Below are 25,522 nucleotides of genomic sequence, written 5' to 3'. Positions count from 1 at the left end.
CGATCGATTCAGGTTTGCTGTGTGCAAAGCTGTGTCTCTGTCAACAGTCCCTGGACATTCCCATTGCAGGGAGAAACAAACACTTCTAAAGAGCCAATTCCTCTCATCCATTTTAGATGACTATTTAAGGAAGAGATGAGCTCAGTCCTGGAAGAGCCACCTTCCTTCTTCTGACTTCAAGTGAAGAGTGGCCCAGATGGAGATGTCCACACTGTACTTCTTCGTAAAGCCAGAGGATCTGGTACACCCACACACATATGCTGTTGTCCTACACTGTTATTGCCCATAACAGTAAACAACTCCCAGTGCTTCCATAGATGGGTGTTTTAGAAAAAGCATGGGTACCATTTCATTTACAGAACAAGCTTGATTAGTTTAATTATAATCTAAGAATTTGTTTTTGCCTAGGGCAGGAAAAACTGAGATTTCTGCATTACCCACGCAGATATGCACAAATTTAAAACTTTTCTTTAGTTTCTTTGAATTCTTACAATGGTGTGAAAACCAGAGAGCCCTCATGAACTTACACTGCCCCTGACGATGTAGTTGGAGTCGTTCATTACATCTCTGGCAAGGCCAAAATCACATATTTTCACCACTTTCCCGTGGGTCACCAGTATGTTCCGGGCAGCGAGGTCTCTGTGAATGCACTTAGAAGGAAAAGAAGGATTCACCCTTTACAGCATTTGGTATCAGAGGTGGACAATCCCTTACTCTCTGAGCTGGCACCTCCTTCCACTTAAATAGTTTGGTGAATGGCCAAGCTGGACACTCCCTGGTTGCTGGTGGCCAAGAGGCAGGGCCAGATCGAGCACAGATGTGCTGTGCAGTTGTTTCTTACTCAGGGTGCTGCCTAAAAGTGCAACCCAGTCTTCGCTGCTAAGCCAGGGAAGGAGGTATAGTTCAAGCTTGCCACTGAGTGGCTCTGTTCTTCAACCTGTCTTTTATAGACTGACCTATTTTTAGCATCTTTTCTATCTGAAAACTTAGCTACCCTTCACCATACCGATTTGGACTCAAGAAATTCCATTCCTTTGGCAACTTGGTAAGAGAAGCAAAGAAGGTCTTCAAAAGTGAGCACATTAAAATCCTCTTCTTCATCCACCTGTGTGCTTGCATCCTTAATTTTATCTGCACAAAATAACCAGAAAGTATCAGTTTTCCATGGACTTCCTCACTCTCTGATTAATTCTGCTGACTGCTGTAAGGATTTTCACATGCTCCTACCAAGAGCAACATCACAAAGAGTATCCACCTTTTTTATCCTTCACTCAGATACAAAATAAAGGCTGGTATTTTCTTATTCAAATACTATGTATAGCATGAGCAGAAACATAAGCCTCTGATCTTAAATGTTGCTGAATCCCCCTCTAGCAAAATTCCTGCCAGGACTGAAGAGAAACGTATGATAGAAAGAGGCCTCTTTTGTCATGGAATCTAGGCTAGTCATATCAATAACACAATAAATACAAAAATTACAGCATTACTGAAGATATAATCAATGAATCTCTTACCTGCCTCAGAAAACAGCACGATCCCATCTGATCCTGGTGTCAAATTTATGTTTTGACTTCTTTGCATCATTTCAAATTCATCCTCTCTGCACAGAGTTGTGTTCACACCATAGTTCAGGTGAGTCTCCATCCTGCAGCGAGCAACACATTTTCAAAGGTTTCACACAGTGTATCACATAATCTTCTACACATGAACTCTTTTGCAGAGAAAAACATGAACAGTTACTACTACTAAAAATAAGGACACAGACACGACTCTTCTCAAAACTGGAAAGAGAAACAAGGGATTGTTTGTCTTCTACAGTCTCCATAAGGAGAATCAAAACTCAGTTCCTCCCAAGGCATTGCTTATTAAAGTATATGAAGGTACATTCTCAATAATTCAATGATTTCACCAGTGTACAGCACAGGTGAGAATGCAGATTAAAAAGCAATAGCAGTTTTTAAAATTATCAAACTGTTACTAAATTCTTTACCTAGAGTTTTGGTCCTGGTGGATGTTGTGGTAAAAGCTGAAGTTTTGCTGCTTAAAGATATCTGTCAGTGTCCAGTGAAACTTTTCTCTCTTGCTCCTTAAGTAGTTCAGAAGGTCACCATAGCAACAGTATTCAAATATCAAGTAGATTGGTCCTGAAATAGTTGGAAATGTAAATGTCTGCTGCTATTTATAGCACTCTCCCCATTAAAGTCCTAATGCTGCTTCGTTTTCTCTCAGGATTAATCTGCATTAAAAACATCCCAAGAATCTTCCATTCCCAGGTAGATAAGCTGTATTGATAGGCACGTAATGAGAATTTGTTTACTGACTATAATGTCCCTTGGAAAGTCTATGTAACTTTGTCCTTCCAGTGCATCTCTCAAACTTGTATTGAAAATCCCTATAGAAACACAAAAATCCTTTCTCATCCCAATGGCAGTGGGGAGGACAGTACAGGCTATAAAGATGCAACATATTTTCTAAACCATGCAGGGTTCAAGCAAAAGATGACCCCTGCTAATTATCTGGATGGTGTGAATTTGTATCCCTTGACTTCATCCTTCCGTCTATCTGTGCAACCTTCATGCTCTGGAAACATCCTTTTGTTTTTCCCCAAGAAGACCACCTGAAACCCAAGAGTTCTCGCTGAGGGGACCTAAAGAAGGGATACCCCTTGCAAGGGAAGGTGTTTGAGTAGAGCACTGGTCAGGCCACTTTCTCAAGAAAGGAAAAATACATCCAATTCTTGACACAGGCAGGCTTGGATAAAAACCATGACCAACCAGCAGGAGCTCAGAGTGGTCACACGTCACCCTGCAAAGCCTCACACTGCCACCACCACTTCTGGCCTGGAAAGGCTGGCCATGAATCTGTGGACATTTCTGCCAGAAGGCCACTGTCAAGCAAGGCAGGGCGTGCTGGAAAAAGCTGTAAAGTCTCCCAGAGAATGGATGGATGGGAAAGTCTTGAGAACCATGTAAATGCTTCTGAAAATGGTATTTGGATAAGGCTGGGAGTGTTCCTGCCCTATCCTATCAGACTAAGCAGGTCTTCCCTGCAGCTCTCCTGCCCACACCATCACATCCTGCCCACTGTTCCAGAAGGCAGTAGCAGCCTGCATAGTTTTAAATCAGCTAAAGCCACTACAAACAATCTATTTCTTGGTTTTTCTCCTACCCCTCACGTCTGTGCCTGACAATATCGTCGCTGATGTAAACCGAGGAAACAAAAGTTAACTGTTCTGCTTGGTCTTTCTGACTAAATAAATCACCATGCTGGAAAATCTGTCAAGTTTTTCAGTGTCAGGTGTTACAGTTCATGATACAGACCTACACTGGGTGAAACCCTGGCATTTCCCCAAGCTGATCTGTTTTTTGGCCTCTCTTCAGCCACTCTTATTCAGCATTGGGCTGGCCAGAGAAGCAGTTCTTGGGACAAGAATAGCTGTGTTAAATTACCTCAATGATAACATGAGTCACATAATAATTAATCAGTGATATTATCTCACTACATTCATCTTAGCCCCCCTTTGCTTATTTTTTTCATTCTTCAGTTTTGTTTTTACATTTGGTCTTTTAGAAGCTTGTCCCTCTTTCCATTATTTACTTCTCCAATTTTGAATTTTGTGTCACTCCTACCCCTGTTATTTTTCAGTGTCTTCTGTTTCCTATCTTTTAGCCATTTTTATCCATTCTTTGGTGAGCCACAAGAATAAAAAAAAAATAAAAAAATTATAGTTTTCTATGTGAACATAATCATGTGCATACAAATGTCCCTGACACCAAAACAGTTTTTCCTTTTCACTTATAAACTGGCTCATGCCAATGCCATCACCACCGTAACAGGAAATCCTATTCTACAGAGGGACTGTTGTCTCACTTCCCGCCAGCATAATTAGAAACGACCCTTTTCTGTACACATGCATGACCTTAAATTTGCTTTCAGTTCATCTTCATCTCATTTTGGGGCCAGCACAGAACAGCAAAATTAGTCCCTATTATTCTGGTGGTTTTAATCGGTACTTTTCCACAATTTCAATTTACCTGATACAGTACAAGCTCCTAGTAGGTTCACAATATTTTCATGGCTTCCAATGTGAGTCATCATTTTCAGCTCAGACATTAGAGCATCTTTTTCTGACGCATCAGGTTTTTCTGTAAAAGTTATAACACAGATCTGAAAATCTCCGGCAAAGAAATGAAAATTTAAATGGTTGTGATGCTTTGTCACATGCAAATCTTCATTTCAAATTCATTGGACTGACAGTACATTTGGGAACATCCTGAAGAAACCTTTCCAAAGTTTAAAAAGATTCAGTCAAAGGTGGAAACTAAATTTATGTGTGAGTGCGTATCATTTGAAAGCTTGGGAAAGTAGTCATTAAATGTCAACATTTGTCATTCTGGGGCTGGCAAGGAATGACAGCAATATATTAAAGTGTTCCCAAGCACAGAAGAAATGGCAGTCAAGCCTGTTGAAGAGAAATGTTAAGAGAAAGAAATGGCAGCCATATGGCACACAACCAGCTGCAATCCAATAGCTGAGAAGGCCACCCTGTGTTTCAGTAATAGCTTCAGTCTTGTTTTGCCACACATTTGGTGCTCACAATTTCAGTGAAATGGGTATGTGAACCAAAATGATCAAGTTGAGCTGCCACAAAGACAACAACCACAAAGGAGTGGACCAAGGGATATAAAATTGATGCAATATGTGGAAATGGGGGATGAAAACCTGAATGGCAGTGCTGGCAGGAAGGGGCTGTGTGGGCACACGGGTGGGCAGGGTGCTGGTATCAGTGTGAAGCTCATTTCAATATATATCAAAAGGTGGGTGAGGTGGATACCAGTCTCTTTTCCCAAGTAACAAGTCAGAGGATGAGAGGAAACAACTTCAGCTTGTGCCGGGGGAGGATTAGATTTGATATTCAGAAAAATGTGTTTCTTCACCAGAAGGGTTGTCAAGCACTGGAGCAGGCTGCCCAGGGAAGTGGCTGAGGCACCATCCCTGAATGTATTTAAAAGACGTGTAGATGTGTCACTGAGGGACATGGTGTAGCAGTGGACTTGACAGTGATGGCTAACATTGGACTCAGTGACCCTAGAGATGCTAGAGATCTTTTCCAGTGTAAACTACTCTGACATTCTGTGAACAGGGTTGTGATTAGTTGGGACACAGTGAGGCAGCCCTCCTCTGCTTGCTGCCAGGGAGGCTTGATCCTGGACATGGCTGTTATGAGGAGTCAAGACAACTTGGAGAGAAGCCAGACCGTACCAGAAAGGAGTATTCAAGGTTCAGAAGCCTAATTCATAAGGAGGGATGGAAAGAAACAGTTTTGTATCATCATCAAGAAAAAAAACCTACAGGAAATTGTGCTGGAAGTTTTGGAAACAAGCTAGCTCAGGCACAGCAGGCAAAGGGCTTGCCACAGCTAGGCAGCACTACAAGAAAAAGAGGTTTTACACCAAAAGTCATATTCACCAATATAACCAGAAGGCTAATCTGCACTGGGGATTTACATTTCTCCTCTTCAGAGGCTCCATACTTCCCCACACGACACAGACCTTCTGTAGTGTGTATGCGACCTGCTGCGGAGTGAAGGCACTTCAGCAATACCTTTCCAAACTGAAACAGGGTTTTGAAAGCACTTTGAAAGGATTTTGAAGCCAAGCATTTGTGAGGTGTAAGTGCTGAAAGATTTTTATATAATGGGGATTTCTAATGCCTCTTCTACTTTGGAGATACTAGAATACATCACTGCTTGTGGAAGGCACCAGAGTTTACCATACCTTTTAGCATTTTGACTGCAACCTGGACTGAATCTCCTGCCTTGTTAATTCCATAAGCTGTTGCATTCACTACTTTCCCAAAGGCCCCAGAACCAAGGACCTGTCCTACAAGACACAAAATACCAGTATTATTTGCTGCTGGTACAGCACAGACTACTGCCCCAATATTGGGATTTACCTTATGGATTGCTCACCAAATTCCAGGTTTTCCCTGGGAAACTCCCATTTTATATCATATTCAAATTCTCTGAAGTCAATGTAGATGTATTCATTATCTGATGGCCCTATCATCCGTATCATTTGCCACTGGCTTTCATATTTGAATTGCTTTGGAAGAAAAAAAACACACAATGAAATAAGACTTAGAGAAGAGACAGCCTGGCAGGAACAAAAGAAGGAAGGTCAGGTATTTATGTTTGCTTTTACCTTTTTGTATTTAAGAAAAATGAATGCAAACACAAAAGCCATCAAGAGGAGAAAAAATCCAACGGAGACATAGAATGCAGCATTATCCAGGGGGGAAGAAACAGCTCCTGCAACTTTAAAAGACACATATTACTACCCACTGAAACAGAGTTTGTGTGCAGAGCTAAAGATGCAAGGAGAGCCCACGGTCAGTCTGCAGCCCTCTCACACCCGAGCCTCCTCGGCATGGGGAGTGAGATGCAGCCGTATGCAAAGCAAGATGGGCAGTAGGCATTAAATTCTGGGTAATTCTGACATCTGTTTTCATTAAAAGAGAAAAATAAGAAAAAAAGAGAGAGAGCTATATCTATGAATGAACCTAAGTGCACGGAGCTGTTGCTGTGAACCTTGGATTCAATTTTGTGAGCATAAACAGGAATAAGGTGGTGAGTGGTAAATGAGCATGCAAACATGAGACTTACCCTCATATTTTGATTGTTTCTAAAAGCCTAAGTATTATGATTACTTTCTATTCTAATTTCAACTTGGATGCTCAAACTCTGACATGTGGTCACAGCTTCTGTCTGCTGTAGTCAAAAGCACCAATCTGCTTGTTCATCATGACAAAGGAAATCCCTGTACTGCAAATACCTGCGTGTTTCGAAACAATTCCTGTCACCACAACATATTCCCTCTAGCTGAAATGTTTTTCTCTATGGAATACATTTGGTGTTACAAGTACAAAATGAAAATAATCATACTGACTTTCTGGTTCAACAAGGAAATAATCTGTCATTCCCTTGAAAAGAAGAGAGACTACATAACCAGGACTTAACCTTCTGTCACCTGCCTACAGCAGTTTAAGAAAGTCTCTTTCCCACTACTCCTGCTTTCCAGACAGGGATTGACCCTTCAGTGGGCTCAGTCATGATCTTGCTTGGGTGTGCAATGACCTCTATGTGGTGAGGAGAGCTCCCATGGGCATTTCTGGCAGCACCACAGAGACCTACAGGAAAGCAGCAAGAGATAGCACATGCCACCAGCTACCCAAAGTGCTTTTAGCTCTTGCCAAAGATGATTCTTCCAGATTTCCTGTAGGGATGACTAAGGTAAAACAAGAACAGCCCCAGACATTGCTATGGCTCCATCCCTCACTTCCTATTTGTTTCTGTTTATTTTAATGAGGGAGGGCTCTGCTTTGGGCCTAGAGAAAAGAGAATTTTGTGTCCCATTCACCCACGATTTCTGATACGGTGTGCATACAGAACTTGTGTTTTACCTGCAGTGTCATTGCACAGCCAGCCATTTAGCCAGACAAAAACTATTGTAGGTTCTACCATGTCAGCTTTAGTTGAGAAAGCCTGTGCTAGAACACTGGCTTGTGGTACCTGACAGGTTAATGAAACTCTTTTCACAGGCTGAACCAGCTGAATTGTTTGCACAGCACTCCACTGAGTAGGTTGTTGCTGTCTCCTTTACATGTAAAACACTGCTTGAAATCCATGACCCCAGGGATCTCCTCTCTGGCAAGAAGTTCTGAATTCCCTCTGTGATTTCCTCTGAGCAGCTGAAAAAGGAAGCAGACCAGTTTTGATTTTCAGCTTGCAGTGACATTTGCCAGGGGAGAAGGTGGGAAGTTTTAAAACATGTCTTATGTCGGTGTTGGAAGAGAAGAAGGGAAGTGGCTTGGATTTTGTCAACAATAGAGTGAGACTTCTGGTCACTTACCAGTCTCATTTTTGGTGATGGACATGGTAGGGTTAGCAGGGACTGAGCTACCTCCTACACTGGGCACACCCCCCACTCCACCCCTGCCTTGGCAGGGTACTTGCACCCCCTGAACTCCGGAACCTCCATCGATTTCACAACTGACACAACCCCCTCTGCCCTGTACCTCCTCTATTCCCACTGCTTTCATATTTGCCTCAAACATTCAAACCACTGAGCAGCTGCAAATGAGACACTGCTAATACTATAAATGCAATATGAACCCAGAGCAGAAGTTCTAACTCCTTTCCCTGAAGGTATGTAATTTCAGCCATGAAGTTTCTCTCACTCATGCTGGACAGCCTCCATCCACCCAGATGGATAGTATTAATGACTTATTTAAGGCCTGAAAAAGGAACTTTACACTTGAGGGAAAGGAGGTCCACATAGATAATTTTGACTTCTAGCTTTCAGCTTACTGTCTAATTTACTCTCCACATAAATAAATGAGGAAATAAGAAATAAATTAAATTTGTTAAGCTTCTACATTTGTAAGTTCCTCAGAGAAGATATGTCACAGCGTTTTCTTTCCAGAAAGACTATTTAAGGAGTATTTTAAACCTACTAGCTGCATGTTTATTTTCTCCTCTTCCATTCCTGCACAAACAGATTGATATAAGGAAGCCTTTTAAGAGGTATGGATAAGAAAATTGTTTAGGTATTTTTTTTTTTTTTTATCTCTAGCTAAAATAAATATCTAAGAGTTTATCCACAATCTTACAGAGGAAAATTTGACTTAGTAGTTTACTGCACCATGGGATAATTAGTTTCTTGGCATATCTAAAATAAAAACTGCAGAGTTCACAGACCAGGTCAAAGCTGTTTCACCATTTTTTAAAAATTTTAGAGCCTGACTCATTGCCCTAAATAAATAGAGGAAATGGGGACACTCTTACTGACTTTACTGGAAATACTCTCACTGACTTTAGTGGCTTTGGTGACAGATCACCATAGCAGGTCTTTTAACCAAAGCTTAAACAATTAATCAAGTCTGTATTAACTAATACATTCCCTGAATCCCGTAACTTTGATAGGCTAAGAGAAAAACTTAGATTTAACTTTGTTACCACCTAAATGTTGATATAAATCCAGTGGGATCTATTTTGGTGTTAAGAGCCTGAGATACATATCTTTCTAGACTTCATTCGATGTCAATAAAAAAGAGGAAACCCTTCCCTAATTTTGGTGATCTAATTCCCCTGGAGTAGGGCAACCTGCTAACACACTAGTTAAGTGTGTGTTTTAGAGTTAGTTTCTTACAGGCTGGTCTTCATTTAATCAAGGATAGCTTAGATAGTCCTGGCAATGAATAAAAGCAAAGAAAGTTATTTACTTGGATGAATTCAGTTCAAGACAGTTTCTCCAAACCCAGGATGAGGCAGGATAACCTTCAGCAACACAGGAGATCTGCTTGAACAACAGCTGCATCCTTACTTCAGGCTTTCCTGCAATAAGACAACACAAGGCTTAAGGACATGGCTTAGTGGTGCCATATTTGGGAGTGCTGGGTTAATTGTTGGATTCTATGATCTCAAAGATCTTTTTCAACCTAATCAGTTCCATGATTCTGTAAGACAATTTCTGCCAGAACTTCAAGTGACAAAACCTGTACACTTATGTGGCAATGTTGTATCTGCTGAGACCAAGGTCTGCTTCTGTTTCAAAATAAAAACCGCATGTCACAGTGAGAGCTGGGTGTAGCTCACACTCCTCCTCCTTCCTTGGTTTTGTGGACGACAGTGTGGCAAGACAAGGGGAGCAGCCACTTCTGTGTATGGGCACAGCCAGACCAAAACAATGGCAGAGCCAAAATTAGAAATTTTGACTTCTGCTTTTCTAACTTGGACTAAGCAGCTGCCCCTAGGACTACCCTGGCACTGAGGTTCTGGGTGTCCAGCTCGTACAAAAGTGCACAGAAGATCCTTGCATAAATTATGTCCCACCAATGAAGCCCCCAGATCTGGAGCAAGGGAGAGATGCTGCAGCCATGTGGCAGAACTGAGATAACTGAGAGCATTGGCCATAACCATGCCTGTGTGTGAATTGTGGGCAAGGGAGTGTGAGGCACTGAGCCCAAGTTACACACCAGAGGGTCTCCACACTAACTACATTAACTCATAAATACTCTTAGGGAAACATTTCATAAAAATGGCATAGAAATCTAATTCCTAATGGGGATAAGAGTTTCCTCCCAGCTTTGTATCTCATGTGGTTTCTGCAGCAGTGACGTATGTTCCAGCTTTGTAGAGATAGAATGGAGTTACTTTATTTTACTGAGTTCCTAGGCTTGTAATTTTCTTAAGAAGCATTAATTTTCTCAGTATGCAGCTTGTTCCTCATATTCTGTTTATGGTAGACTAAAGGGAAGAAAAAAATCAATAACTTTTTCCTCATTTCTCTGTTCTCTATCCTTAACAAGAAATACAACCCACAAGCATGCAGGGTCTTTCCCTAACCCAGTACCTGGATTTCAGCAGTGTGATGCAGTGTGAAGAGAATCATGTTTTTGCCTTTTGATCCTCCATTTTTAACAATAAATACATGTAAATGAAATAGGGAATACCAGTGGAAAAAAAATCATAATAGCTCCATTTATACCAGTGACAAAATCCCAGACCTTTTCAAATCTTCAACAGTAGTTTTGTTACTTACTTCTCACATACAGAGTGAATTTTTTTGTTACAACAGTATCATCATTTTCAGCATAAAATATATATATCCCAGACTGGTGCTGATGGTTGCAGAACTTTGATGAAATGCTGTGGAACAAAGTCAAAAAAGGGAAAAGGACAAAATATTGACTTGAAAAGTATTTCAAATGCAGTCAAGACTCATATATAGATTTTAAACAATTCCGCATCTTCCCATGAAGAATAAAAAGGAAATTATTTTTGCTTAGAGAATATAAATCTCAGAATCTAACTGCCCTGGTGAAAGGATATTTTTTTCCCCTGCAGTATTGATTTAATTCTGCATTTTTTCTCTCACTGTTCCTGGAGTGCACACAGGCTGTCAAGCTGTGATTTTGTTACTAATTCATTGGAAGAAAAGACACACCCAGGCACATCTGCTAAACCTGGCAAAGGATCAAACTTTCTTCTCTCTGAGGAACATTGATGGGAGCTTCTAGCTCTTGGAAGGCTGTGTTAGGAAACAACAATGACAAGGAGGAGCATAAGAGACAAACCTCTCCAAATGGAAAGATCTCATATAGACTCAGGAATGAGATCATCATCATAAGTTCATTGTCATGAGATGAAACAACAACCCTCAAGGTAGTTCTGCAGGAGGAAGACCAGCCTTCTGCTAATCCCTTTGGCCTTTGTGCCAGAGGATGGCAGAAAACCAAGACCCAAACCATGCAGAAGACAGCTTGTGACAATGGAGACAGCCAGGAGGGTCTCTAGCAAGTCTCTGGGCAGAAACCAACAGCAGAGAGCTGCAGAGACTTAAAGATTCATGCCTGACCATCCTGTTGAGTCACTGGTTTTTGGGACATGGGATGAGGCAGGGAGAAGGGAATATTATGGCCATTTCACAGTGATGGTATCCTTATTCCTGTGTTTTCAGCTTGGTTATTGCAGTCAGGACAATTGTCAGCTTTGAATAGTAGATAGTGGAGTTCATCAGCATTAGAAGAGCAACCTAAGAAAATCTCTTAGGTGTAGTTGCTGACAATTTAAGGATAGATGTTTTTGCTGGCAACTCAGTGGTGAACATGTTGTAGGTCCCCAACTCTGTTTTAGTGATAAAGGGAAGCAGGAACATCAGAAAGTTTGAAGAAGGAATGACAAAAACCAACCCAGACATCCCATATCAGCAATATGCAAAGTAGGAGAAAGCAGTAATGAGATCAATCTAGAGAATTAAAATTGGGATATTTCTCCTTAAGCAAGATATATACAAAGGCACCAAGTATCACCTCGGAATTTGAAACCAGGAAAACTCCCCTTGAAGCCATTGGCAATTTTGTCTTTTGACTAGGGCCATACTTTCATATAGTTATTGACTTTTGAATGTCTTCATCTGAAATGGCCTTAACGATGTCTCCGAACTCATGGATTATTAAAGTCAGAACCCTTTTAAGCTGCCTCAAAAAAGATACTGAAGACAGGGAAAAAAAGGACCAAACCAAAACTAATTAGTTGCTTTTGAAATCCCAGGTTGGAAGGATTATATCCTAATGAAACAATCAGAAAAAAAAAAAAAATTAAAACAGTATCTTCGATACCTGAAAATGTAAGGGGATGTGAGCTAAGTATTATAAATTTAACAAAGGACACTGTGTGTATGAAAAGTCATTACCTCTTAGGGGGGAAGTGAAAATCAGCAGTGTGCTGAAACAGAGAGCCCACAAAAGCAAAGAGAAAATGGAAAATCTGAAGGAATGTCTGAAAATATACTCTAGGTGTAGTGACAGGAGAGATAGATTGCTGGGCTTTGAAATGAAAACCTACGGAAAAGTACAAAGCTAATTATTAAAATTTAATATGATCTTTAGTCTGAAGGAATAATTTTACAAGAAACTGGCAGAAATTAAAAAAAATAAAAACAGGAAATGAAAAAGGATATGAAAGAAACAAAGTAGAAGTGCTGGGAGACAGTATTACACAGAAATCAACTAGAATATGGAAAGTGAGACTCACAATGTGCTTAGATATGTGATGACCTTTTCTGTGTTGCTTTTTTTCTGTTTTAAAATCGCATTGAAATCTGCAAGGCTACAGCTTGCAGGCAGAATGTCCTGACCTCCCTACCCCTTGCTGCTTCTGGGTGCTTCAAACTGAATGAAATATGTACCCCTACTCTTTGTCCTCAGGTGAGACATGTCTATCCAATGCTTGTATTCAGCCAAAATTTGGATTGTCTGTACAAAAGGGATGAGGGATGTCTATACAAAAGACTGTACTTGTCAGATGAAATAATCAGCAAATTCAAGTGTTTTCCTTGCTATTTTATTTTTCTGTAAAATAAATAGGATGCAAATAAATGCAAAGAATAACTGCTCAAAATAAACATGAAAAAATCCTATTTGTCCAACAGCACTGTCAGACAAACGGCAGAGTTATCTGTTGGAAGCAGCCACCAGCCAAGTTTGGTGTCTGTGGCCATGGCTGTGGCTGAGCCAGCCTGGACACAGAGCTCCAGGGACAGAAGCTGGCCTTTTCCCCATCCAGCAGGTGGTGATCAGCACTCAGCAACTGCTGCTTCTCTGCTGTGATGGCTCTGAAGTGACTCATAAATCCCAGGCCAGCAATTGCACCTTACTGACTCATGACAGCTGCCTAAACCATTTCAAAAGTTCTCAATGTTATTATTGTTGGCACGGTCTGTAGCACCTAATTCTTGTCTGGATTGTATTTACACCCACTGCCAATCATCCAAGCAGAACTGAGTCCTGCTGGTTCAAGCAGTGAGGAGAGGTCTGTATCAGCTGCAAAGCAAATCAGCTCTGTGTTATCAGCTGGAGGGAGGTGCCTATTGGACAAGGATGAGCAAATGCTCGTGGCTGTCCCCTGAGACCTCATTTCCAAAATCAGTCTTGTCACAAAGCACAGTTCTGCCAAGCCCAAGTCAGGCATTGCAGATTAGTCACCAACACCCACCCAGTGCTATCAAAGTTTGCTGACAGCCCTCACTTTATCAGCAGGGACAGAGTTCCTGTGGCCACTGCCAGGAGATGACAATTTGCTAACCTGAACTGAGCTGTCTCTGAACTTCACTGAGGTCTGACTCTAACACATCATCTGGTGCAGATGAAAAGGCCAGTCTATTGCAAGGATAACTTAACAAGCTAGTGCATAAAATCAAAGGTACCAAATATACTATGGAAAGAAATAATGAAAAGTGAAATCAAGGCTTTGACACAGCTTTATGCAGATGATGACAGGTTTTAAGAGTATGAGAAAAAATCAGAGCAGCTGCATTAGCTCCTGCTTGCAGCCTGTTCACTTTTAATGTAAAAACTTGGAAAAAACAGCTTGGCTTTATTTTCACTGAGGTGAGTAAAAGCTGTTACCTGCAAAGCCATGGGACTACTTTGAAAGAAACCCTGAAGGAAATTAGATAATGTTATCAAGAAATTAGAGAGCCTAGGGAATGGAGAAAACATTAGCCTTAAACAGGATTCATGCCAGAAGTCCATTGTAGGAAATAACAGAAAAGGTAGATAACTAACAGGTTTATTCAAAACATGTTTTGCTGCAGCAGCGGAAGAATCCATGACCTGGGTAACGAGCAGAACGGCATGTTTCTGTGACACAGGCACAGGCCAGCAACCCTAGCAGAGGCCTGGGAACTGCACCCTGGACTTGGTCTGAGCTGCTTGAAAGACACTGGGAACATCATCAACAACAGGATGAGAAAATGAGAACGTGCAGAACCTGTGATCCAGAATGAAAACTGCAACAGATCTGTAACTCAGAAATTATGTTAGAGGGAAGGAGGAATGGCAAAATGCATATAAAATAAAGGGTTGCTGGATGCATAACTTAGTAAAGGGTTTATCGTACACAGAGAATAAAGTGATTCTACAAGTTATCTGTGAACAATTGTTGAAAGCCAAAATTATATTTGAGCACATTTTGATAACACAGTCTCACCATGCGGCCCATTCATATTTTAAAAACACAAAAAGGGTACAAAATATCGACAGTAAACTGTCCAAATGAGATACAAAGAGAAAACATTATTATATTAAATTATTACAAAATATTAAAATACCTGCGTCCATCCACACTGTAACTTTGCACACATGGAAACGTTTTTTTGGAAAATAGCCACATGCATCTAACTGGAGGATATGCTGTAAAGTTAACTTCAAAGCAAAACTCTTCCTCACCAATTTCAAAATCTTCTTTAGAGTCAGTTACATTTATAAATCCCTTTTCTGGAGAAAAGAAATGAAAGAAAAGATGTATTAGAAAGGCTGGACTTTAATGAAGACATTTTAACATCCGTACGTTTTCCATTTTGGCTATCTCAAGCAAAAACCAGAATACTTCAGAAAAGGTATCCTCTTAATCAAAATAAGATAATACTTCAAAACAGGATTGAAATATTGTCACTGTGTTCAGTTGCAGACAGATGACTTGAGCCTGATGAAGTTGTGTATTTGGTCAGACCAGAGCACTTCCAAAATGGTCTGACATTTCTCTTCAGTTTAACCTACAGAACCACAGGGCCAGTAATGTCATTAAGTTGGTTTGGGTGTGTATTCCAGGTGTTAACAGCTGCAATTCCTGGTTTTCTTTCTACAGGAACAAAACCAGGTGGCACCACCATCATAATCAGTAGTTCTTTCTCCTTCCCTGAAATAAGCTGACGATTTTGCGAGCCCTGTAGCTGGTCCTTTATTTCTCCATTTAAATTAAACGTATTTAATGCAAGATGACAGCAACATGGAAAAATGTTTTGAAGAGGTTCATGAGGCATGTGCTGCTGGTATTTGCCCTGCTAGGGTGGGATTTGTTTCACTTAGTGGGGATGTCAAAAGTTCTGTGATCCACCTAAGCTACTTGTTTGGACCTCTGATAAACTCAGTGGGATGAAAAAGGCATATTCAGATGTATCCCACCCTAAAGCAGAAGATAACAAAGATGCACTCAGCTGATTCTGGAAATACTGTTTCTTGGCACTGACTGCTGAAAGAACCAAAGTCACTGCTGGGACTGGATGTCTCATGGCTTGGAATGAATCCTGCCCAAAGAGACTGAACAGCAGACATGTGGTGGAGGAGGCTGTCCTAAAGACACCAGTGGTGCTAGGATCAACTCTGTAAAGATCACAGAACCATATACACTGGAAGATATATGTAGTCAAACTCCTGTCCAGAGCAGGTCCAGCTAGATGAGGTTGCTCAGAGCCATGTCCTGTTTGGTTTGGGTGTCTCCAAGGGCTGTAAAACCTCTGAAAAACCTGTGGTGGTGTTAAATTAGCTACATGGTGAAAAAAACACACCATAAAAATGTTGCTGGACCTGTTTTTTCCTTTTGAGTGTTTTTCTTCTGATTGTAACCCTATATTCTGCTTGGCATGTTTTATCTGTCTTAGCATTCTTACTAGCTGGAAACTCACATAAAAACCACAAACATTTCAGTATTTCAAAACAAGAAACTATTGCTTTCATGACTGATCTCCTATTTTTTGGTATTAAAAGCTTATTGATTTTATACATGGAACCTTCATCTTTTGGTCCTCATCCTTCCAGGTAATTCCAGAATATTGTCTCTGAGTGTACTGTTAACAGCACAACCAGCCAAGAGTAAAGGTTTTCTCCAGAGAGCAAGTAAAGACCTTGGAGCAATGTATGCCATTTCTCTGGAAAACAACTGAGAAAAAAAGTAGTTTCTTTATTGGAGGCAAAAGAAAATGACACATTATTTCTTGGTTTAAGATTTTTGGCAGGTTTAAGTGTATTTTTGACTATTTACACTTAGCAATGACAAAGAGGTGAGATGAAACTCTTGAGACCAAACAAGTCTCTATGTTCCTCATGTTTCTTTATTTTTTGCTTTTAATATAATGTGCTGCAAAATAACTTACATAGTCCTAAAGTAAGATTTCATAGTGCTGAAAATTCTTAACACTGGTGGAAACTGAACATAAGATCTGCAATAACAAAGAGCCTTGCAGCTGCAGTTGTTGGCATGATCTCTGCTGTGCTTTGAAGTGGCCTAACCACCCTGCCTGACCCAAAGGTCACACAAAATGGGATAAATTGGTGAGGTATCAATTACCAAAGAGCAAAGCAAAGCTGTCTGGCTACAAGGCATTATTAGAGATTCAAAGTACACCCATCCATATAGCTATGGTAGCCAGGCTCCCCAGGCAATGGAGTGTATGCCAACCAAATCAGTTTTGTCTTGGTTAAGTTACACCATGGTGATTCCCAGTGAAGCTACAGGCATTGAATCATGCACAATAATGGTTTAAAGGTGGGACACTGATTGTTTCAGAAACTGCTACCCTAAGACATGGGCAACCAAGTGAAATCTGTATCTGTATCTCTGCTGAAATGGAATCAGCATTGTCAGCGTAAATTCATGCCCACAGTGATTGTTATCAGCACATTAGGCTAAACGCTGGGATCAGAAGCACAGGATATTCCTGTAGAACCTTGGAGAGAGAAGCACAGCTGATAGCTTCGTATGTCAACACCAGCCACTTTAATCCACCATGTAAGTAAACAAATACATTTTTTCATCACAAAGACAGTGAGCCCTTAGAAGTTTTGTTGGTATTGGGGGTGTTAAGGAGGGCACAGACAATCAATACAGTTTGGTGCCCTGCTCAGAAGTACAGCCTTCCAGGGACAGTGGCTCAAGTGTTCTCTCTGACTGTCAGCCACGCTCACACCTGATAGTTCACAGATCCAAGAAGCCACTATTTCTGACCTATGCACAGCTACTGATAAAAAAAGAGGATCTTTCCCTACCCCTACACTACACCCTCACCTCTATGTTCCTGTTTACTAAGGAGATGTGTGCAGAGAAAATGCACAGGTATTGTACTCAGTTATTGTAAATGACAAGAGAACTTCCCGCTCAGTGGTAGGCAGAAGCTGAAAAGAGGATATCACACAGGGAAAGTAATTTCTGTAGTGACTGAGGTAAGTATTCTCACTTCCTACCATTCCTACCCTAGGTATCGTAAAGCCTGAGAGCAACTACATCTAAGGTCAAACATATGATGACTGCTTCAGAGGGCCTTGGTTTTCAGAGCTAAAAGCTCCAACTCCAGGCACATAATCATTAAATTACACCCCTTACCTACTCCAGCAGAGTGGTCCTACCTACAGCTTTCCTTTTTATGCCTTATTTCCAGACCAAGGCCTATTTGTCTATTATTTCCACTTGAGAAACAAAGTTTGCAGTTGAGGCTGCATTCAACTAAATTCAACACTGCTGGTTTTTAAATCAGCATGTTGCTTAAGCAGAATGAGATTTGCTTTTTAAAACTATGGCTCTGTGGCACACTGGCTGAGAGTCACCAACATATGAGATGAATCCCAGCCTGTGTTTCTAGGAGATCCCATTGAAACAATCATACAGACTGCATCTGTGAACAGTGCCATTTCATTTCACTTCTAAAAGTACTGTCTTTTAAAGGGAATTATTTGAAAAGCAATATAAAGAAAAGGTTAATTGTATTCAGGTACCAGAATGACTCAGTTCAGATTAATCTTTTGGCTCTCCTGGACTGCTTGTAAGTGCAAACAGACTTCTTCCTTAGCAAGGGAGCTATAAACATACACTGCATATCTGCAAGTAAAGAACAAATACATGGAACAACAAAACAAAACAACTGAGAGACAAAATTAACACCAGGGACTGGAATTACCTAGAACTGTGATCAAAGCAGCTTGATTCAGATGAGCAGTAGAAGAACAGGTGTAGTGTCCGCTGTCATTTCTTTCTGCTGCTGGAGCAAACACATGCTGGATCCGAATTGCTGAGAAGTTTGCTTGATATTCTAATCCTTCAGAGTAGCGGCTCTGGTTTTCAGCAGAGATTCACATTTAATCAGTTGATAGTGCCCAATACAACGAATTTTAAAATATGCCCTGTCTTTTTACCTGATCAACTTCTCTGTTTTCAAAAGATAGTTGTATTCTGAATTTATAATTATGATGAACAGCTCTGCATCTGATCAGCAATGGTTCCCCGACCTTAAGTAGTAGTTCGGGTAAAGGTGCTGCTTGTCTTTCATTTAAATCTACAAAACCAAAACATAGACATTGAAACAGCAATCACTTTGCCTGGAAAATGCTCAGTTAGATCAACATTTCTTCTGCTAATGCTGTATAGATATTAATTTTTACATTGTCATGGTAATTACCATAATAATTAAATTAGTAACCTTCATAGATTTAGACCACTCCAAACAAAATTGGTCATGATTCATGAGACACCTCCAGGGCACAATGCAGCATAGAGCTTAACTCAGGATGTGTTTTTGTAAAAAAAAACAGGCAAGCAAACCTGATTGCATATATTAGTTAATAATTATATATAACTGTATATGTTTGACAACACTTTGGAGAGCTTTTCCATGCACACAGTCCTAAAAGCATGAACAAAAAGTCAATACAAATATAGCAAATGTAGAAAGGCAAGAAGCTTTTGACAGAAACCACAAAGAGCTATTGGAACTAGGTCTTATTAAACATGTGACAGAGCAATCATATTCACTGCTAGCTTTATTGCAGTGATTAAAAGCAAGTAGCTTAGACCAGAAATCATGCTCATATGGGCAGTGCAACTAAATTCAGCAGCAGGATTGAGCTCACATGCAAGTAAACCTTAGAGGGAAGTTACCTATTGTGAAGAGGCTGGTACATTCTCTGCCCAGGACATTAACTGCACAGCACCATATGTAAGTTTGAAATAATTCATGTTGCACCATCTGGATGCCATCTATTTCTCCAGTTTCTTCATGCCTTTTATAAGGGCAACTGCAATTACAACCGTAATTATTCATTGACTCATTTGGTTAACCTCAAGCAAATAAATCTGATAAATCTCCAAACCATGAGAATATGCAAACAATAGTGGGAAAACTGGATCTCACATATTGAATAAAAAGGAACTAGGAAAGGTGAAGATAAGAAAACAAAAATGTCACAGCCTAGGCATAAACGTGGGCTGAAATGACCTGAATATGCTCAAACTGTTTCTTAGGCAGTTAATGACATGATTAATATCCAGAAAATAGTGAAATCATAGAGGCTGAGCTTTCACACCACATCTCTGATTTCCCAGTGGTGGGAGGCACTGCAAATCCAGAGGCTATTATGAGATCCAGACCCCGAAACTGCCATGCTGCAGAGAAAGATATTATTGCCTCTGTTAATAGAGTGAGTTTATATATTAATAGAATTGGAAACATTATTTAGCTCACAAAATCATGATCCCTTGTCTTCTCAGCTCTAATGCTCCTGGTGAAGCGCCCAGTGACTGGAAAAAGGGAAACATTGCATCATTTGAAAAAGGTAGAAAGGAAGATCATGGGAACTGCCAACCTGTCAGCCCCACCTCTGTGCCTGGGAAGAACAGACCCTCCTAGAAGTTCTACTAAGACACAGGGAACCTATTTGACTTCACCATGGGCAATCCTGCCTGATCAACCTAGTGGTCTCCTGTGATGCAGTGACAATATCAGTGGACAAGGGAATGGTAATGGATTCCATCTGTCTGGATTTCTGTAAAAAAATTGACATGTTCTCCCCCAGCACCCTTCTCTCTAAATTGGAGAGGTACAGATTTGATGGGTGGGCTGTTTGGGGAATGAGACTTTGGTTGGATGGATGGTTGCATTCAGAGAGCAGTGGTCAATGTCTCGGTGTCCAGCTGGCCCTCAGAGACAAGCGAGGCCCCTCAAGGCTCTGTACTGGGATCAGGACTAAAATCTTCATCAATGACATGGACAGTGGGGAGCTTACAGACGGCACCAAGCTGTGTGGTACACATGTGGCACACTTGAGAGGTGGGATAGCATCCAGGGGGACCTGGAAAAGTTCAAGAGGTGGGTGGGCCTATGGAGAAAAAGGTTTCCCATGAAGATGTTGAGCATGAAGTTCAGCAAAGCCAAGCACAAGGTGCTGACACCTGTGTCAAGGCAATCCCTGGTATCAATCCAGGCTGGGGCATGAACAGATCTTGGGCAGCCCTGCTGAGAAGGACCTGGGAGAACCGGTAGATGAACTGGTAGTTGAACTTGATTCAGCCATGTACACGTTCAGCCCCAAAAACCAATCATATTCTCAGCTGTATCAACGGAAGTGTGGCCAACAGGTAAAGGGAGGAGATTCTGTCCCCCTACTCCACTATCATGAGACCCCACCTAGAGGATTGCATCCAGTTCTGGGGCCTTCAACATATGAAAGATGTGGCCATACTGCAGAGAGTCCAGAGGAGGCCACAAAGAAGTTCTGAGGGCTAGAACATGTCTCCTGTGGAGACAGCTGGGATTGGTCAGCCTGGAGAAGTGAAGGCTCTGGGAAGACATTACAGCTGCTGTTCAGTAATTAAAGAGGGTTTATCAGTGAGATCAGGATAAACTTTTTAGCAGGGCCTGTTACCATAGGACAAGGGGTAATGGTTTTAAACTGAAAGAGGATAAATTTAGACTAGACATAAGGAGTATGTTTTTTTTATTATGAGGATGGAGAAACACCGACACAGGTTGCCAGAGAGATGGCAAATGCCCCATGCTTGGAAACATTCAAGGTCAAGGCTCTGAGGAACCTGATCTTGTTGAAGATGTACCTGCATATTGTAGTGCACTTAGACTTAAAAATGAGCTTTAAATGTCCTTTCCAATCCAAAGTGTTCTATGACTGTAAGATTCAAATTTAAAAACAATGTGAAGAACTAGAGAGAAACAAGATGCCTTTGATTTGCTCTTGTGACATCAAAATATGAATCCAGAATAACATTTCTAAATCCAAGAGCCGACAATTTCCAAAAGAGCACAGCTGTCAAAATTTCTAGGAAAAATGTGTTGTAGCACCCCAAAAGTGGATCACATGGACATAAATTTTCAACCAGCAGTGGGTGTGCCAACCAGCAGGGCTGATCTCCAAAACTTCTGAATCAAAAGCTCTTCTTCAGTTATCTCCCCAGCTCAGTAGGTACACTAAGCAGTGCGGAATTGTAGAATCACTAAGGATGGAGAAGACCTCTAAGGTATTGAGTCCAACCATAAACCTAACTCCGCCTTGTTCACCACTAAACCAGGTCTCCAAGTGCCACGTTACACATTTTTTCAACACTTCCAGGGATGGTGACTCAATTGCTTCCTTTGGCAGCCTGTTCCAGTGCTTAGCAACCCTTTTAGTGAATAAATTTTTCCTAATATACAATCTAAACCTCCCCTGTCACATCTTGAGGTCATTTCTTCTCACCCTGTCACTTTTTCTTCAGAAGATGGCAAACTTATAGTCTAGAGATTCAACATGCATATAAACACACACATACCTCTTTTCAGGTGTTTTGCAGAATATCCATTCCACAGAGGCCTGGGGATAGCTCTCAGATACGCACTCGATAGAATCTGATTTTTCCCTTTTCCTGAAATAGGGTTTGGCTGGTTTTTCTGATAAAAATCATGCAAATGTTTAAGAAAGCTGAAATAATTTTGAAACACTGTTTTGCTCATTTTGTAGTACATAAAGTTACAGAGCTGTGATTTGTTTCAGGAGTTTCAGTACTGAGGGAACAGAAAATGATTTAGCTCTGGGCGTATTGTGGGCTGGTCTCATGAGCCTTTCAGCCTTGATTGCTAAATGCACAGCTTCCCTGTACCAGAGGCCTGCCTCTGTGTGCCAAGGGATAATCCTGAGACTGATACTGAAAGGTGTTAATTTGCTGTGGCTGCTATTCATTTCACTGGACAGGAGCACCTGTGATTTTGAAATCACATCCTAAGCCAGTCCTTTGCTGGAGTATCTGTTGAGACTACACAAAATGGGGTTTGCTCAGTCAGATCAGATACTTAATGGAGACAGAAGGGGTGATAATGACTTCTGATAACCAGCAAACTTCTCTACCCTGCATCTGTAACCCAGAGGGAAATGATTCTTTGACAATTTCCAGAAACCTGAATCTCTCAGGCACAGACCTGGACTAGGAGCAAAATATTTAATGTATATAATGTATAATGTATAAAAGCTGCTAAAGTTTTGACTCAAAGTGAAAAGCACTGAGTCCCATTTTAAGTCATGTTTCAATGAAATTGCAGCTGCCACATGTAAAAGTGACATTTTCCTCAGTCATACTTCCGTTGCAGGCAAGGTGATGTGCTAAGGTGAAAGTAATACTCATGGCTTTGTAATTTCTTTCTTCATTTATATCTTATAGAATAGGCCAAGAGGTTTTCTTTACCTACAGAAATTCACATCCAAATTGAAGGATTCACATCTAGCCTGAAGCGTTTTATAAGAAATGTAATTATGGCATTAAATTCACACGAGCAAAGAGAAAGCAATCCATGCAATTGATATGGAAAAGACCTTTACTGACATTGTTTCAAACAATTCTTGCTTGCACATGTATTAACACTTTTTACCTCTAAAACCTAATTGATATAGAGATGGCAATTCTTAATGAAAAGTTTAATACCTTGTCCCCTCAATGAAGCTGTTAAAATTATAATTGAGGTATGCAGTAAGTTTCCAAATTAAAAAAGGGAGACTAGAGGTGACTTTTCTGACACCAGAGAGAGAAAAAAAATTAAGCAGAAGAAATACTTTAAAAACCAATAAAGAGGGAAAAACAAATGTTGATTAGTCACAGTTTATTAAAATCAAGGCAAGTAAGAGCTCTTGTTAAACCTGGAAGGGTTTGCTAGTCCTTCAGCTGTTTGGATTGAGGCTTTACCTTTGAAATTTCTTCTTGCAGTTTTAAACTTTATCTTTAAATTTATCCCTCTCCAGACAAAATAATAGAATCTTCTTTTTTTTGTTAAAAAATCAAGCCACCATGCTTGTTTATGGGTTTTTTTTGAGATATATTTCGACACCCCTAGTTAGAAACAGAAGCTTGCACTTTGTTGCAGCTGTTGCCTTTGCATCAGAGATATCTCTTGTGTGAACCCTGAGAAAACTCAATCAAATCTACTCCCACTGGGAGCCTTTTAAGAAGTTGCACCTCACAGGTGCTCTGTCATAAGCATTTAACAGCAGCTAAAACCTCAGCTTCTCAAGCATGCTTGTGTTGAGCAGCTGCAGAACTGATGTGTTTTGCTTTAAAAGACAATGAACAAGTCAAAGCTAGCACTGAGAAGAGGGACCTTTTCTTTCCCCTTTCCCCTTTCCTCAGCGTACCTCTTGCCACCCAGAATTGTAAAAGCAGTGAGAGAAGTGAGAGAACCAGCAGCAGGCACAAGTGAAAATGTGACAGCAGGTCAAAGTGTGCCCAGAATATCAAAGGCACATCCTCACCTGGTCCAGATTACAACCCAGCTAGCAAAACCAACAATAAACAGGTTAAAATGAAAGCTAATAAATCTAGCCCATGAGCCTTGAAAGCACAAAAAAAGACACCAGCAATCTGCCCCTTTTGACACAGAGGGGAATTTTTCACAGGGGAGAAGAAAGCTTCTGCACATTTACATCTTTATTTGTTCATTTGCATGGTTTATTGACTAAAGAAAGCTGACTCTCACATGGTTTGTAGTTCTGACTTCAGCCTCCAAAGACAGCTCCAAGTGCTATGTTAATCTAGGAAGAAGCTTGAAGTGCAGCACATGGAAGCTGCATCACTTTGACTGAACTTGAGCCTCTGCCCTTGCACCTACTGATGGACTGACCCCTTTCATGCAGACATACTTACTTCGGATGAGAACAGGCACAACTACTGTGTAATTGCCAGTCTCACTCGTGACCAAGAGGGTGTATTTTCCAGCTTGTCCTTCTTTTATTTGGGAAAAAGCCAAAGATGTAATATATCTATAAAACAGAAAGTAAAGTTGTGTTTGTCACTCTAATATGAAGAAGGTAATATGCAGCACACACAATTAAATGCTAGCTTTTTAGTGCTTGCAAAAACCCTTCAAAGACACTGGCATTCATTATTTACATAGTGCCTTTCAACCTGAAATACTTCCCTAATGTGTCTTCCTTCACAAGCAGCACACAGGAGCTTAGAGCCACAGTACCATATGCTCAGTGCTGAGCATTGGGAAGGATGACCTTCCTGAGCTTGAGGCAGTTCAGGAGCTCCACAGACAAATGCTTTACCTACAGTCTCATTCTACAAGTTTCGCATGAGGAGGCAATCATGCAGTTTCTCAGGTTCCAGTCCAGGTTTGGCTGTGAGAGTTAGAATGCTGTCACTGTTGTTCTTGATCTGCACTGTGATCCTAAAAGTCACATAATTCTTCATGCCTCTGTTTCTTTGACTATAAGATCACAATTTTTCCTCATAAGCATGGCAAAGCTCAAATCCATCACTGTCAGAGAGTGCCTGGGGACCCCTATGTATGATGCCATACAAATTAAAAGAACAAGCTTATTTTAAAATGTTCTTGGTTTTATGATTCAGATGTGTACATTGACTTAAGTGACAATCAGTAATGTTCTGCTGGGTGACAGCAGTTAAGGATTAAGAGATTGAAAAAGATAATGCAAAACATGAAATCAAACACAGGCACAGTCACAGAAAACATTCAATTTGCATTCTAAAAGAAAAGATCTCTTAAAGGATCTTTGATCCAGTACATCCCTTGACTTACCTATTCTCTGAGTCAAAAGAAAGTTTACAGGCTTTGCTCTTTTTAAAAAACCAAAAGCATGAAATGATATTTGAAATGCTCATTGTTATTCTTAGTTCAATATCTTCAAATATGTTGACTTCCACATTTTTAGTTGCTTGGTAGATGTTCTCTGTTCCTTGGAAACTCAAGTAACACCCAAGATCTTCCAAAATATTAGAAACCTGCAGTGCAGGACAACAGACTGTTAGGTATTTATTAGCAATTAGATTTATTTGCTTTTTTTTTTTTTTTTTGCATTCAAATATTTTTAAAGGATGATCTTTTTTTCATTTCTACCACCCAACATATTAATAAAT

The 25,522-nt window shown here is 40.5% G+C and overlaps 1 protein-coding gene across 1 annotated transcript in view; it reads right to left on the bottom strand.

Moving 5' to 3' along the window:
- Window positions 1–25,522, bottom strand: part of FLT3 (fms related receptor tyrosine kinase 3) — a 44,905-nt gene that overhangs the window by 4,147 nt on the left and 15,236 nt on the right. Inside the window, exons 3-20 of the mRNA XM_023918930.2 lie at window positions 25,185–25,387; window positions 24,284–24,399; window positions 21,929–22,046; window positions 19,268–19,404; window positions 18,526–18,665; window positions 18,291–18,444; window positions 14,673–14,838; window positions 10,602–10,708; window positions 9,283–9,394; window positions 7,571–7,749; window positions 6,204–6,316; window positions 5,972–6,104; window positions 5,778–5,882; window positions 4,035–4,145; window positions 1,991–2,144; window positions 1,515–1,645; window positions 1,007–1,131; window positions 528–650 (exon numbers count right to left, since the gene is read on the bottom strand). Coding sequence (XP_023774698.2) covers window positions 528–650; window positions 1,007–1,131; window positions 1,515–1,645; window positions 1,991–2,144; window positions 4,035–4,145; window positions 5,778–5,882; window positions 5,972–6,104; window positions 6,204–6,316; window positions 7,571–7,749; window positions 9,283–9,394; window positions 10,602–10,708; window positions 14,673–14,838; window positions 18,291–18,444; window positions 18,526–18,665; window positions 19,268–19,404; window positions 21,929–22,046; window positions 24,284–24,399; window positions 25,185–25,387 — 2,427 coding nt within the window. The remainder of the gene's footprint in view (window positions 1–527; window positions 651–1,006; window positions 1,132–1,514; window positions 1,646–1,990; window positions 2,145–4,034; window positions 4,146–5,777; window positions 5,883–5,971; window positions 6,105–6,203; window positions 6,317–7,570; window positions 7,750–9,282; window positions 9,395–10,601; window positions 10,709–14,672; window positions 14,839–18,290; window positions 18,445–18,525; window positions 18,666–19,267; window positions 19,405–21,928; window positions 22,047–24,283; window positions 24,400–25,184; window positions 25,388–25,522) is intronic.

This window comes from Cyanistes caeruleus, chromosome 3 (assembly GCF_971803275.1).
Source record: "Cyanistes caeruleus chromosome 3, bCyaCae1.hap1.1, whole genome shotgun sequence".
In the NCBI taxonomy this organism is placed as follows: domain Eukaryota; kingdom Metazoa; phylum Chordata; class Aves; order Passeriformes; family Paridae; genus Cyanistes; species Cyanistes caeruleus.
This window is presented reverse-complemented; position numbering and strand designations above follow the sequence as displayed.